The sequence below is a fragment of the Alosa alosa genome, chromosome 19 (genome assembly GCF_017589495.1).
Source record: "Alosa alosa isolate M-15738 ecotype Scorff River chromosome 19, AALO_Geno_1.1, whole genome shotgun sequence".
NCBI classification, from domain to species: Eukaryota; Metazoa; Chordata; class Actinopteri; order Clupeiformes; family Clupeidae; genus Alosa; species Alosa alosa.
Window position 1 is genome coordinate 10,683,220 of NC_063207.1, and position 12,126 is coordinate 10,695,345.

Below are 12,126 nucleotides of genomic sequence, written 5' to 3' on the forward strand. Positions count from 1 at the left end.
GCCTTTCATGGGGACTGCAGGCTCCCAAACCACTTAAAAGCAAACAACAATGGCAGAATCGCCCTGGCGTCTCATCCGGGCTGGCGAGTCAAGTGCAGCCGGAGGTAGAGCCCCCTACAGCACTTTCAGGTTGCTATTCAAATGGGGAAAACCGCACGCACACCTTTTGTGCTCTACTTACTGGAAGAGGGTGTCATGAATAAAACAGGCATGCTGATGAGGGGAATTGTGATGTAAAAGCACTATCGTCATGTGACGTGTGATATGTGCACACAGTCACACAGAGTGAGCAAGGAGGTTCTTAAGATCATAGGCGGAGATGTGTAGGTGGTAGAGTGGTTGTGCTTGGAGGGGGATTTTTTTTTCTTTCTCTCTCAGGCCTCTGAGCGTCTGGTTTTAACCACCTGGTTATTTTTGAGTACTCTATTTTATGGCGGGTGTTATGTGGCTGTGCGTTTTTGCGGCGGGCGTCCAGTTTCCTGACTGTCCAGATTGACATCATGTGCTGTGTTTAGAGGCTAAACTAGGAAGGTTCCAGAATGTGATACTGACCAACCACCCCCCTGGAAAGACAAGGGAGGACATTCAGCCTTTCCATTGAAGTACAAGTACAAGAACACAAGTGGCTGACATGGCACACAATAGTAACTCATATGATTTAAGCATGATGTAGCCATCATAAAAAAAATGTTTTTCAAAAACATTTGGGCAAAAGTGTGCACTAAGAGAAATTTGTTGAAAGTAGTCAGTTAGTAGTTGGCTATAAAGTCACTGTGTGTTATTGTTCGAAGAGAAGGAACTAATCAACAATGGCTTCAGTTAATTTCATTCAAAATCAACTAGCGGGGGGTGGAGTGTGTGAGTCCTGTGTGACTCGGACTGGGAAGGGGATTTTTGGGTTCTGCCAGCAGCACTGATCCCACCCAAGCCCCCCAACAGGAAATACCAGTGTACTCAGCTGACGGATGTCCGAATAGAGGCTGTGACAGATATTTCCCCACAGTGACAAATCGCCAAGACTCAACCAACCAAGCCGCCGCCGCCGCTGCCCCCTCAACAGTATACAACAGAGTAAATTTAGAAATAACATGGCGCCAGACAAGATAGTTTGTTGCTTTTTTTAATTTACGGGAGTGTGGTAGGTACTCTTCACAGATGTAATTTTGGAACATACATTTTTTCCAAAGAAACTTTGTACAGATATACATTAATATTTATAAAAATAAATCTGTTTCTTTACACAAATTTACAACATTTATACACCGTACTCTGAAGTCTGTGGATGAAAATGCTCCTTTTCTTGAGGTGTGACGTGAGAAAATAAAAAATAAAAACCACGACACATCTCTCACTCTGTTGAACTGTGAACTTCACTGGCTTCTCTGTCCCAACACTTACAGGTAGCCTTCTGTTCCTGGGGTCTGCTTCTCTCCCTCTTTCTCTCTCTCTCTCTCTCTCTCTCTCCCCTCTTCTGGGCATCCAGACTCCAGACCACTTCATCAGGCTTGGCCAGCCCAGGCCTGGTGCTGCTCCTTGGCCTTCGCTGTTGACAAGTCCTGGCACCATCTCTCTCTCACCCCATTTTACAGTCTTTCAGTCTTGCTCACTCAAACATACTGCGTTACTGCGGCCACATACATATGACTGCGTTGCATCCTCTATCCCATCAGCTGGATATCATCAAAGAACTGTAAAGAGAAACAGACAGATTAGGGCTGAGCAGAGAGCTTGGGGGAAAGAATGTGCTGACATTGTATGCAAATTGTCAGCCAAGCTGAGACCAATAACTATGTGCTGTTTGAGAGCTGTGGGGTGGTACACACCTCGTCATCCGACTGGTACTGGTCGTCCTGCTCCTGCTCCTCCTCCCCGCTGTCCTCCGACTCACTGTCGGGCAGCGCGCGTAGATGCTGGGCGGTCAGCTTGTACAGCTCCACCTGGATGGCGCCGTTGGGCCGGCCGAAGGTCAGGTGGTATGGCGTGTGGCCGCCGTACGTCTGGCTGTTGACGTCGGCCCCTTTGCTGATGAGCAGGTGCACCAGGTCATAGTTCTGAAGGTCCACGGCCAAGTGAAGGGGTGTCCGACCATTACACTGCTCCTGAGCGAGAGGAAGGAACACAGGCCATACGTTAGTGACCACAAGCTTTTACCAAACACCACAGCACAAATACTAATTCTGACATTAAATGTAAAGTTAGTCCAGACTTCTTCATTAGACATGAGATGGTCTACTTATTTAGCTTATTCTGTAATTCTATTTTACTTGTTTGGCTTTTTCATATACTTTTTTTTTTTTTTTGCTACTGAGCAGCAAAACTAAAAGTAAACTAAGGTGTTATGCAGAATGAATAAATCCTGATGCCTACCTGTGCATTGATATCAGCTCCAAGCTCAACGAGTCTCTCAACCAGCGAAAGGTAACCAAATATGGAAACCTGGTGTAAACAGTTTTGACCTGAAAAAAGCACACACACACAAAAATACACCATCAGATTTGAGAAATGCGTAGGCAGGTGTGAGGAGGCCCCAGGCTGCTTGCAGTAGCAGCAGAAAGGGGACTCCAGACTCCAGAGATGAATCAAAGGCCCAAAGGTGGGGGAGGGGTGGTGGTGGTGGTGGTGGTTCCTTACCACTGTAGTTGAGCGTGGTGAGCATGGCGGAGAGCTGGGAGCTGGTGCAGGCCTGGGTGAGCACGCTGAAGCAGGTGACCGAGCCCTTCCTGCAAGCTATGTGCAGGGCCGTGTTGCCGCTGTCATCCACCAGCTGCGGGTCGCAACCGGCGCGCATCAGGTGGGCCACTACCTCCGGCTGCTCAGTGATCACTGCCAAGTGCAGCGCCGTCTGAGGGAGAGGAGGAAATCGTTCAAATCTCTGTGGAACCTTTGTGCTCCCCTTTTAGTTTCATTTTAAACATTATTTTTTTCCACTTGTTTCCCCCTTGTGCATTGTCATGTGTTAAAAAATTTCAGGTGTGAAAAAAATTACCTGTCTTTGATAGTTCTGTATGTTCAGGAAGGGGTCATTGACTGACAGGTCAATCATCTTCATGGCATGATCTTTGGCTTCATGAATGATTGCCAGATGCAGGAACCTACAAAAATGGAGGGGAGAATACCCATTAACATCAAAGCTTCCAAAAACCAGTCAGGTGTTAAACGTGTGAAAAGTGTGGACAACTACGAATAGCAGGGGAAGTTCTGTTATTTCCAGTAGTAGTGGTTTGACACATTGGCGTGTTAACGACTAGTCGGATTCCTGGCACGCCGCCCGGGACTTTCCAAGCTTGGGCAGAGTAACAGCGCCGCCCACAATTGACGCCACGCCAAAGTACAGTCCGTCCCGATGTCGACTTTATGTTTACGTAAAATCCATTATGATTGTAATCACTGCGGTCTTGGCTACGTGTGCAGCTGAGCCTTACACTTTTGCACAAGCACCAATAAGTTGTATTCTTCCATTCTAAAATTAGTTAAAGCAGTAGGCGTTGCATGCGGAAATGCTCGTTTTCTGCAAGCGAGCGCAAAGACTGCGGTAGAAAGGCTACCTTTTAATTAACGCTTTGCGCTGCAGTTTTTTGTAGTTTTTGTTTTAGTCTTTATGGAATAAATGCTTAAAAATAATATCACACACATACATTAGACCTATAACGTTCTGCTTTTTAAAGAAAATTAACTTTCAACACTTACGTGTCTCCGTCCTCGGTCATTTCTTTCCTCCATGGTTCACAGCAGTCTTCGGCTATCCGGGGAGCTGGTTCGCTATCCAAACGCACTCGCTCTAGTTCGGCAGCTACATCCTCTCTGAGCGAATCCACACCACTATCAAGACGATCGTCGATGTTCTGAAGCCCTTTCCCAAACTTGGAATCTCGACTCTCGGCGTTATAATCCATTTGGTTGTGTCTATATGCCTGGTAAACATCCATTGTGTTGTTGAACCCTGAACGGTTGTCTTGTCACTGTGCTCTTGACTTCTCCGACTTCAGCAGTGTTTTAAAGAATCTGGTGGGCGGAGCTTAACTGGTTCGGGAGGGGGATTTCCAAATGCATTTGACTGATGCCTAAACAGCAGTAGGGAATTTATTCAGGACATACGGGGGGGATTTCTCCCCTGAAACAAGTAAAGAAAATTAAAACTGAAAACCCGCGCTTGGAAAATCAAAAAAGAGGAAAAAGTTGGGTCGTTTTGCACCGCATGTATAAAGCTACGTATAGCCAACATTTCAACATAGGCTACTTACAAGTTGCATTGAGCAACTGCTGAAAGCTTCCTGTATCTAACGTTTTGCAGCTGAAGTTGATGTTAGCAGCTTATTGTGCTTTATATATCCTTTTTTTAACAGCAGCAGTTATTTGCAATAAACTAGTACAACCTCATAACCATTGGCTTTAAGCATGGGCATTTAATAAATCCATAGTTGCAATGCATTTCCTAGTGTGAGTAATAGCCTACACTGCATGACTCACTACACTTCCTACTTGTTGCTGTTATATAGCCTACTTTATGGAAAGTAATATAGCCTACTACTGCTTTACTCATATGATATTTTTTTATGACCCACAAGTGGCTATAATTTGACACTAAACCACAGGTCTAAAAGCAGGTGTCCTGGAGTCATTGGCGCTATTATAAGCAGTGTACTAACATCAATTTACTGCTATGCTTTCTAGTGTACCATTAACTGAAATATGAATAATGAGGTGTTGGACAAAAATCTATTTCTCTCTGTCTTGCACAAAGCTGACTTTTTGTGACTGATAAATGTGTTTGGGTTTTTTACCTGCATTATACAACTTACTTGTAGCCTATGTAAAATCATAAATAAAATAAATTAAAGTATCTATATTATTTATTGCACTTATTCCTAAAAACAGGTAATATGCAAATCTAAGGAACTTGATACTTGGTTAATACTGAGAGACTCCAATGCTGTAATACAGGTTTCCCCTCTTGTGTGTCAGTCATTGGACCCATCATCCTCCAGCCAGGCATTTACATGTGAGAAACCCTCTGGGCTTTCTGTTCCCTGGACTCTTTCTGTTTGCACAACTGTTAGCACGCACCCTCTTCGCCTCGCTCTTTCTCAAACAAGCACAGCTTGGCAACAGTAACCAGGCGCTCAGTACACACACAGTGGCCCAGTGCACTTCCTTTCTTTGCCTTGTTACGTCAAGCCGCTTAGTTGTGTCACAGCTTTACTTTTTGGGCTTGACATAATCAAATGTAAATATGGCCATCTGCGTGTGTGAATGATGGGAGAGGTTTTTTTTAAATGGGCCAGAATCCCCTAGCCTCACTAGAAGCTTCATCTCTAAGTCAAGGGCCTTTCCAGTGTCTGAAAGAGCAAGGGATCTCCCTGATGAACTACGCCTGGGTTTCCTCCTGTAAAGACGTAGGCTAGTGCCAAAATTATAGGTTGTAATAACAAAAAAATCCACCTGGTGCCTTCCGAAACAACTCATATCTAAAAACCAAACCGACATCTTTGACAATATGTGTGAGGAAAGTGTTTTAAGCTATGATGTGAATCTTTTTAAGCTGTTTGTTAAAATGTAATAGTATAATACACTTTACTACATAACATTATATTTGACCATACCGTACTACACTACACTACACTATTCGCTGGCATTATAGTTCAGTAAACTTAATGGAGTATTATTATACATGTGGGTAGTTTCTATAAACTTCTGAATGAAGGGGTTTTGATCTTGGACTTATCAAAACTATTTATCTGTTGCGTCAATGCCTGAGGCTGAGCAAGTACAGTCTGTACATCTGACATTAATCAATTATTTTAAGAATGGGGTGTGAATCATAAAGCACGCCTTTATCATGACATCAAACAGGTTGAATTTCAGACATCACTAGTGGCACGTAGAATGGCAGTATGCCAGGTGGTGTGTGTTTTTTTTGCGGAATGAACACAGGAAGTGATTCGTGCTTTGATTTTTTTTTCTTCTGTTAACCGCAGCTCGTGTGACAGGGTGGTCAGACGGCCGGCACATCCTGAGATACACCCAGTCCGGCACATGGAGTACTCCGTCGATGGGAACACAACAATGGCACGCAAGCTGTGGCCGGGGCTGCACAACACACAAAGATGGACTGACAGGGTAGGACTGAACACAGGAGTGTAACTACTCTGTGTGTGTGTGTGTGTGTGTGTGTTTCTGTGAGAGAGAGAGAGACTGGCTAATATGCATACTGTCAACACTCAGATTTTATATAATGTAAAGAGCGGCGTATTCCTGCAATTCCGACAGGCACTATTCCGGCACTATTCCCAGACACTTTAGTCATTTATTCCCAGCACTACTGCTGAGAGAGTCATGTAAACATGCCAACATTTATTACCAAAATCCAGATTTGCCCAGTTTCACAATCTTACAGTTGCATTGTGTTTCTTAAACAAAAAAAGTCTGACTGATGCACACCGGACAGCCCATAGACATCCCATGTTCCATTCTGAACCCGATGCATAAACTCACTGTCATGACTCAAATGTTGAAAATGAGGTTGACTGGGAATGGCTAGACGCACCACGTAAGAAAGCACCCCCTGCCCAAACACACTCATATATATACACACACACAACCTGTTGATGTCAGGGAGGGGGAATGGTCAAGGGGCTGAATTGCTGGGATATCCCTATAATTCCAGCAATCCCCATATTTGACCATACAGAAACATAAGCCCTTCCAGTACTATCCTTAGACGGGAGAACTCCCATAATTGTTATTGTCCCATTAGGTGGTTTTCGGGACAGCTCCAGGAATAATAGGGAAAGCTTATCATGACGCAAGTTAATGCAGTGGACTCTATTTATATCGTTCTTGTCCTGAGATGTGGTCTGTACATGGCTGGACATGTCTGCTCATTGCACTTGCTTACTGTTTTTTTTTTCTTTCACTAACACACAAACAGCCCTGACTCATGCTGACTCAGACTCAAGACAAGCTGGCACCAAGCACACTCTTAACCCCTTTACCTTCGCTTCAGAACCACCACCACGTTCTTTAAAACTGCCACTGGTTTTGGAAATCTGTGTCAATTTAACTGACATGTTTAGACAGAGTATTCCTGTCTTGGTGGACAACTTTGTTATGTTTGGGCCTGATTACACGTTTCCTGACTTCTTTTTTCTCTCTCTCTCTCTCTTTTCCTTTTCTTTCTGGAAAAGAAAAGAGATCTTTGCGTCTCAAAAGGCAAACCTTTGGTCTGTAAAAAGCCCTCTCATTATGCCACTGTCTCAAAGGCCAAACACACACAAAAAGGGTGTGCTCAGGGGGAAGTTAGGTGAATCATCACCTTTGTACACTGGCCATCCAGTCCTGCTGGATTTCCCAAGGCGCCCAGAGTGTGCCAGCTCACCCCTCACCTAGCTCTTTCTGCGCCCTGTGCGTAACTCCGCGTCTTCTTCAGCTCAGCTCTGTAAAAGGTGGGGGCAGGGTGGGGAATCCTGCACATGAATCACACCCTCCCTCGTAGTCTCCACAGTCTGTCATAGAGAATGTAAGGAATGTGGTTTCCTTCCAGTTTCACCTGTACATGGTAGCATCCAGTGCAGAATAATGGAAGAGTGCTTCTCCTCAGCACCTCGACTTAAATTCTGTATGTACTTAATCATGAATGCAAAGGGAATAGTAATCATAAAGTGAAGGGAAACATTCAATTATGACCTTTTTTGACCAGAGCACTCAGATTTGTATTTTCCTTTCATTTAAGTAAAATAGCATTTAAGCAATCAAGTAAGTAAGACAACATTCATTACAAACATGCCCTAATAATAATTGAATCTGTAGGGTTCAGGAAATAAAACATGGTAATAGGGTGTTGCATTCCAGGAAGTCCAAAGTCAATAGGCATCACACTGCATAACAAAAATGGACAACGCAAAGCAAAAGCTACTGAAGCAACACAAATGAGGAAACAGTTTAAGTATATATATATATTTTTTATGGCTTTAATGATAGGACAGTGGAGGGTGCAGGAAGTAAACAGGAGAGAGAGCAGGGGTGGGATCCGGAAAGGACCACAGGGCGGGAATCGAACCCGGGTCGCCGGCATACGGTGCAGGTGCCCCAGCCAGTTGCGCCACGGCTGGGGCCGAGGAATCAGTTTAAACAAGGAAATAACGTATGCAATCAGTTCTCTTTTGTTTCTTAATTGTCACTTGGTACTCTCCAGCCTTGAAATTATTTGTTCTTTCCTTTTCAGATTGCGTTCATTCCGATAAACTGGAGCACTAAAATTCCTAAGTGGCAGAATGTCTGTCAAGGTTTCCCCTGCAATATCCCCTAAACTTTGGCACAATGTGCAAGGTTCACTCTGCTGGGTGGAAAACACAGAATCTCCTGGAGATTGTTACTATGCAACAGCTAACAGGCCCCCTGCATGTGTAGGCATGTGCTATACATGTACATTGACCTCAAATATTTCAGGTGCTTAACTCAGTCTGCCTGGAGTGTTATGTGGGCTGGGTTAGTGACATGGTTGTCTACTCTTGCAGCCTTTTTCCTTTTTTTTGTCAGACATGTCTATACGCCTCTACAAAAACCCTTTTGGTATTTAACACCACAATGAGAAGCATGTGAATTATCGGATTAGTTGTGGTGACAAGCGGAGTTAGTCTTTGGTGGCAATTAAGTTATGATTCTGTTGCAAGTTATGTAATGAAGATGATTTGTCATCTTAAGGTCAGTGTAAACTGCCCTGACAGGTACATTTAAGCATGGTTTCACACGAAGTAGTAGTTTTTGCTGGAACTAATAAGGCCTACTGTCAACTCCCAAAGGCACCAGCTTCCAAGAGGGGCATGTATATACAGTATATATATATATAAACCCTCACATGCCCCTCTTGGAAGCTGGTGCCTTATATATATATATATATATAGTGGTGTAAAGGTACACGTAATTGTACCCAACCGTTTAGGTACAGGAGGTTAAATACAGAAGTGTGCAGAATGTGCCAAATGCACTCTAACAGTAATCAGCAATAGGCTTTTTTGCTTGCGGATCATGTTTTATACCAGCTGAGATCAGTTGCATTGTTTTTTTAATCAGGGCAGCAGTTTTCATATTACATTATATGCTTACATAATTGCAAAAGGGTTACAGATTAGTAAACAGAATGTGCTTTTAGAACATTGGATGAATGGTTGCTGATAATGGGCATCTGTATACTCATGTACTTCTGATTTAAACAAGGTCATTTCTAAGTGACTCCAAACTTTGGAACGGTAGAGTGTGTGATATATATATATATATATATACACACACACACACGGCCATTTAATTAGAATATCATCAAAAATCACATCTTCCTTTTCACAATACCCCATAGATTTTCTATGGGGTTGAGGTCAGGCGAGTTTGCTGGTCAATTAAGAACAGGGATACCATGGTCCTTAAACCAAGTACTGGTAGCTTTGGCACTGTGAGCAGGTGCCAAGTCCTGTTGGAAAATGAAATCTGCATCTCCATAAAGTTGGTCAGCAGCAGAAAGCATGAAGTGCTCTAAAATGTCCTGGTAGACGGCTGCGTTGACCCTGGACCTCAGAAAACACAGTGGACCAACACCAGCAGATGACATGACACCCCAAACTGACTGTGGAAACTACACTGGACTTCAAGCAACGTGGATTCTGTGCCTTCCTCTCTACAAACTTTACTTTCATCAGAGAACATAACTTTGGACCACTCAGCAGCAGTCAAGTCCTTTTTGTCTTTAACCCAGGCGAGACGCTTCTGACGATGTGTCTTGTTCAAGAGTGGCTTGACACAAGGAATGCGATAGCTGAAACCCATGTCTTGCATACGTCTGTGCGTGGTGGTTCTTGAAGCACTGACTCCAGCTGCAGTCCACTCTTTGTGAATCTCCCCCACATTTTTGAATGGGTTTTGTTTCACAATCCTCTCCAGGGTGCGGTTATCCCTATTGCTTGTACACTTTTTTACCACATCTTTTCCTTCCCTTCGCCTCTCTATTAATGTGCTTGGACACAGAGCTCTGTGAGCCTCTTTAGCAATGACCTTCTGTGTCTTGCCCTCCTTGTGCAAGGTGTCAATGGTCATCTTTTGGACAACTGTCAAGTCAGCAGTCTTCCCCATGATTGTGTAGCCTACAGAACTTGACTGGGAGACCATTTAAAGGCCTTTGCAGGTGTTTTGAGTTAATTAGCTGATTAGAGTGTGGCACCAGGTGTCTTTAATATTGAACCTTTTCACAATATTCTAATTTTCTGAGATACTGAATTTGGGATTTTCATTAGTTGTCAGTTATAATCATCAAAATGAAAAGAAACAAACACTTGAAATATACCAGTGTGTGTGGAATGAATGTATACATCATACAAATTTCACTTTTTGAATGGAATTACTGAAATAAATCAACTTTTTCATGATATTCTAATTATATGACCAGCACCTGAATATGCATTTCCCCAGGACACTTGCCTACATTTCTTTCCACACCAAAGGAACATGTCTATTTGTACTAAGGAGTTGTAGGTTGCTACATTTGGATTTTATACATATGTAATATGTAATTGCAGAACCTGAAAACTGTGTAATATTAGAAAATCGGCTGAACACATCAGCATATTTGAGACAAAAACAATATTGGCAATCAATGTAGTTTGCATACAGACAAGGTGAAATATTGGATTGTTTTGGAGGTCACTCAGATAACAACGAATCTCATTGAAGAATAGTGAGATATATGCAGTCTAATTTTACTTTTGGATAACGCCAATACCTGTTCTGAGAACTTCTCAGTTTGATTTTTAAAATATCATTTTACCTAATCCAATATTCTTCCCCAAGTGTGTCATTTAAGACAAAGTGTTATGTTATGGAGAGGCCATTGAAGCCCAGTTGGGATAAAAAAAAAAAAAAAATAGACCCACAACAGCACAACAGTAGCCAAATAATTTCTGTATTCTTTGCCTGACAAAGAATGTACTTTCCCCTCTCACAATTCTGTCACCTATTTTCAGAATGAGGTGTGAAAAGTACTGTAAAAGTTTCTCAGGAAAAAAGAACACTTTGACCTCAATGTTAGATAATTAGCATTGAATCTACATACAGTACTGCACCACAAAGGCCTAGCCTATACACCTTTATGCCTACATGTTGGTTATACAGTCATAAGTGTATAGTGATAAGAGAAAAATTCCCATGTACACTAAAGGCTGGGTTTAAAACGCCTTGAAATTAGTCATCAATCATATGCCCGCTGAAGAGTCCAACTGGGATCGGAATTTCCCACTGGAGCGCAGGCCATCTTCGATGCATCTAGCTAATTGACATGTCGCCCGCTAGTGGCCAAGACAAATAAAGCAGTTAAGTATAGTCACCAGTAGATGGCGATAAAATGTCAAGGGTAGCGTATATTTCGAACTGAGTGAATGTTGATGCCTGTAGGCTGCCTCAACAACAGTTAGGCCTAATCACTATTGTCTCCAAATTAAAATACCTAAATAATACAAGGTTGCAATGTATCCTTTGAAGAAATCATGGACTTTTGAGACCATTCATTTGATTACTCAATCATATAAATAGATACCCCCCCGCCCAATACATTGTTGTTTGAGATATATAGCTTATTAACATAAAAGTGAAACAATGAAACAATGATGGGAGCAGTGTGGTTTCATTGTGGTAACTTTTGTTAAACTTGCAGTTAGAGGGCGATATAAAAGGTCACACCAGAAAATTAAGAAGCAACGTAATGACCTCGTAGAAATGGGTAAGGTTATGGAGTATCCTCAGAAGTCCAGGCCGTGGGCGTCACTGCTAATTAAGAACGATTAAAAATTAATTATGAAACAACCTGCCGGTCTCGATGCTGCCAGATCACGGAGACTACAGCCGGAGCTGGAGCTGTCCGCATCCCGTGGTGCTGAAAGATCTCAGTGAAGCCAAGCGTGGGTCCAGCACCGCACTTAATCATCATATAATGCTCAATCATCCCCGGCCTCCAACGGCGATTAAATAAATACCCAGTGCATCAGCAACAAGACTAATTGCCAGCCGTTGTAAACGATTACAGTGAATTCCTACATCTGCGTTGCCGCCTCGCCACATGGCGCGGGGCGAGTTGCCAGTTTTGAGCTGAGA

The 12,126-nt window shown here is 43.0% G+C and overlaps 1 protein-coding gene and 1 long non-coding RNA gene across 2 annotated transcripts; one reads left to right on the forward strand and one right to left on the reverse strand.

The window, feature by feature from the left end:
- Window positions 1-1,104: 1,104 nt before the first annotated feature.
- nfkbiab (nuclear factor of kappa light polypeptide gene enhancer in B-cells inhibitor, alpha b) lies at window positions 1,105-3,984 on the reverse strand. The gene is made up of 6 exons (XM_048270819.1): window positions 3,688-3,984; window positions 2,987-3,092; window positions 2,632-2,842; window positions 2,368-2,456; window positions 1,824-2,099; window positions 1,105-1,688 (listed from the first exon to the last, which is right to left on the reverse strand). Exons 1-6 carry the CDS (start codon window positions 3,924-3,926, stop codon window positions 1,659-1,661), a joined length of 951 nt encoding a protein of 316 aa, XP_048126776.1. The 5' UTR covers window positions 3,927-3,984; the 3' UTR covers window positions 1,105-1,658.
- Window positions 3,985-5,205: 1,221 nt separating this feature from the next.
- LOC125312345 lies at window positions 5,206-8,511 on the forward strand. Its single transcript, XR_007196604.1, has 3 exons — window positions 5,206-5,393; window positions 5,976-6,117; window positions 8,222-8,511. It is a non-coding gene; the product is annotated as an uncharacterized LOC125312345 (long non-coding RNA).
- The last annotated feature ends 3,615 nt before the right edge of the window (window positions 8,512-12,126 follow it).

Bases quoted from the DNA above. Each gene is read 5' to 3' on its own strand.
- nfkbiab (XM_048270819.1), bottom strand. From the start codon at position 3,926: ATGGATGTTTACCAGGCATATAGACACAACCAAATGGATTATAACGCC. The intron at 3,093-3,687 runs GTAAGTGTTGAA...CCATTTTTGTAG, and splicing joins ATGACCGAGGACGGAGACAC to GTTCCTGCATCTGGCAATCA. The intron at 2,100-2,367 runs GTAGGCATCAGG...CCTCTCGCTCAG, and splicing joins GAGCTGATATCAATGCACAG to GAGCAGTGTAATGGTCGGAC.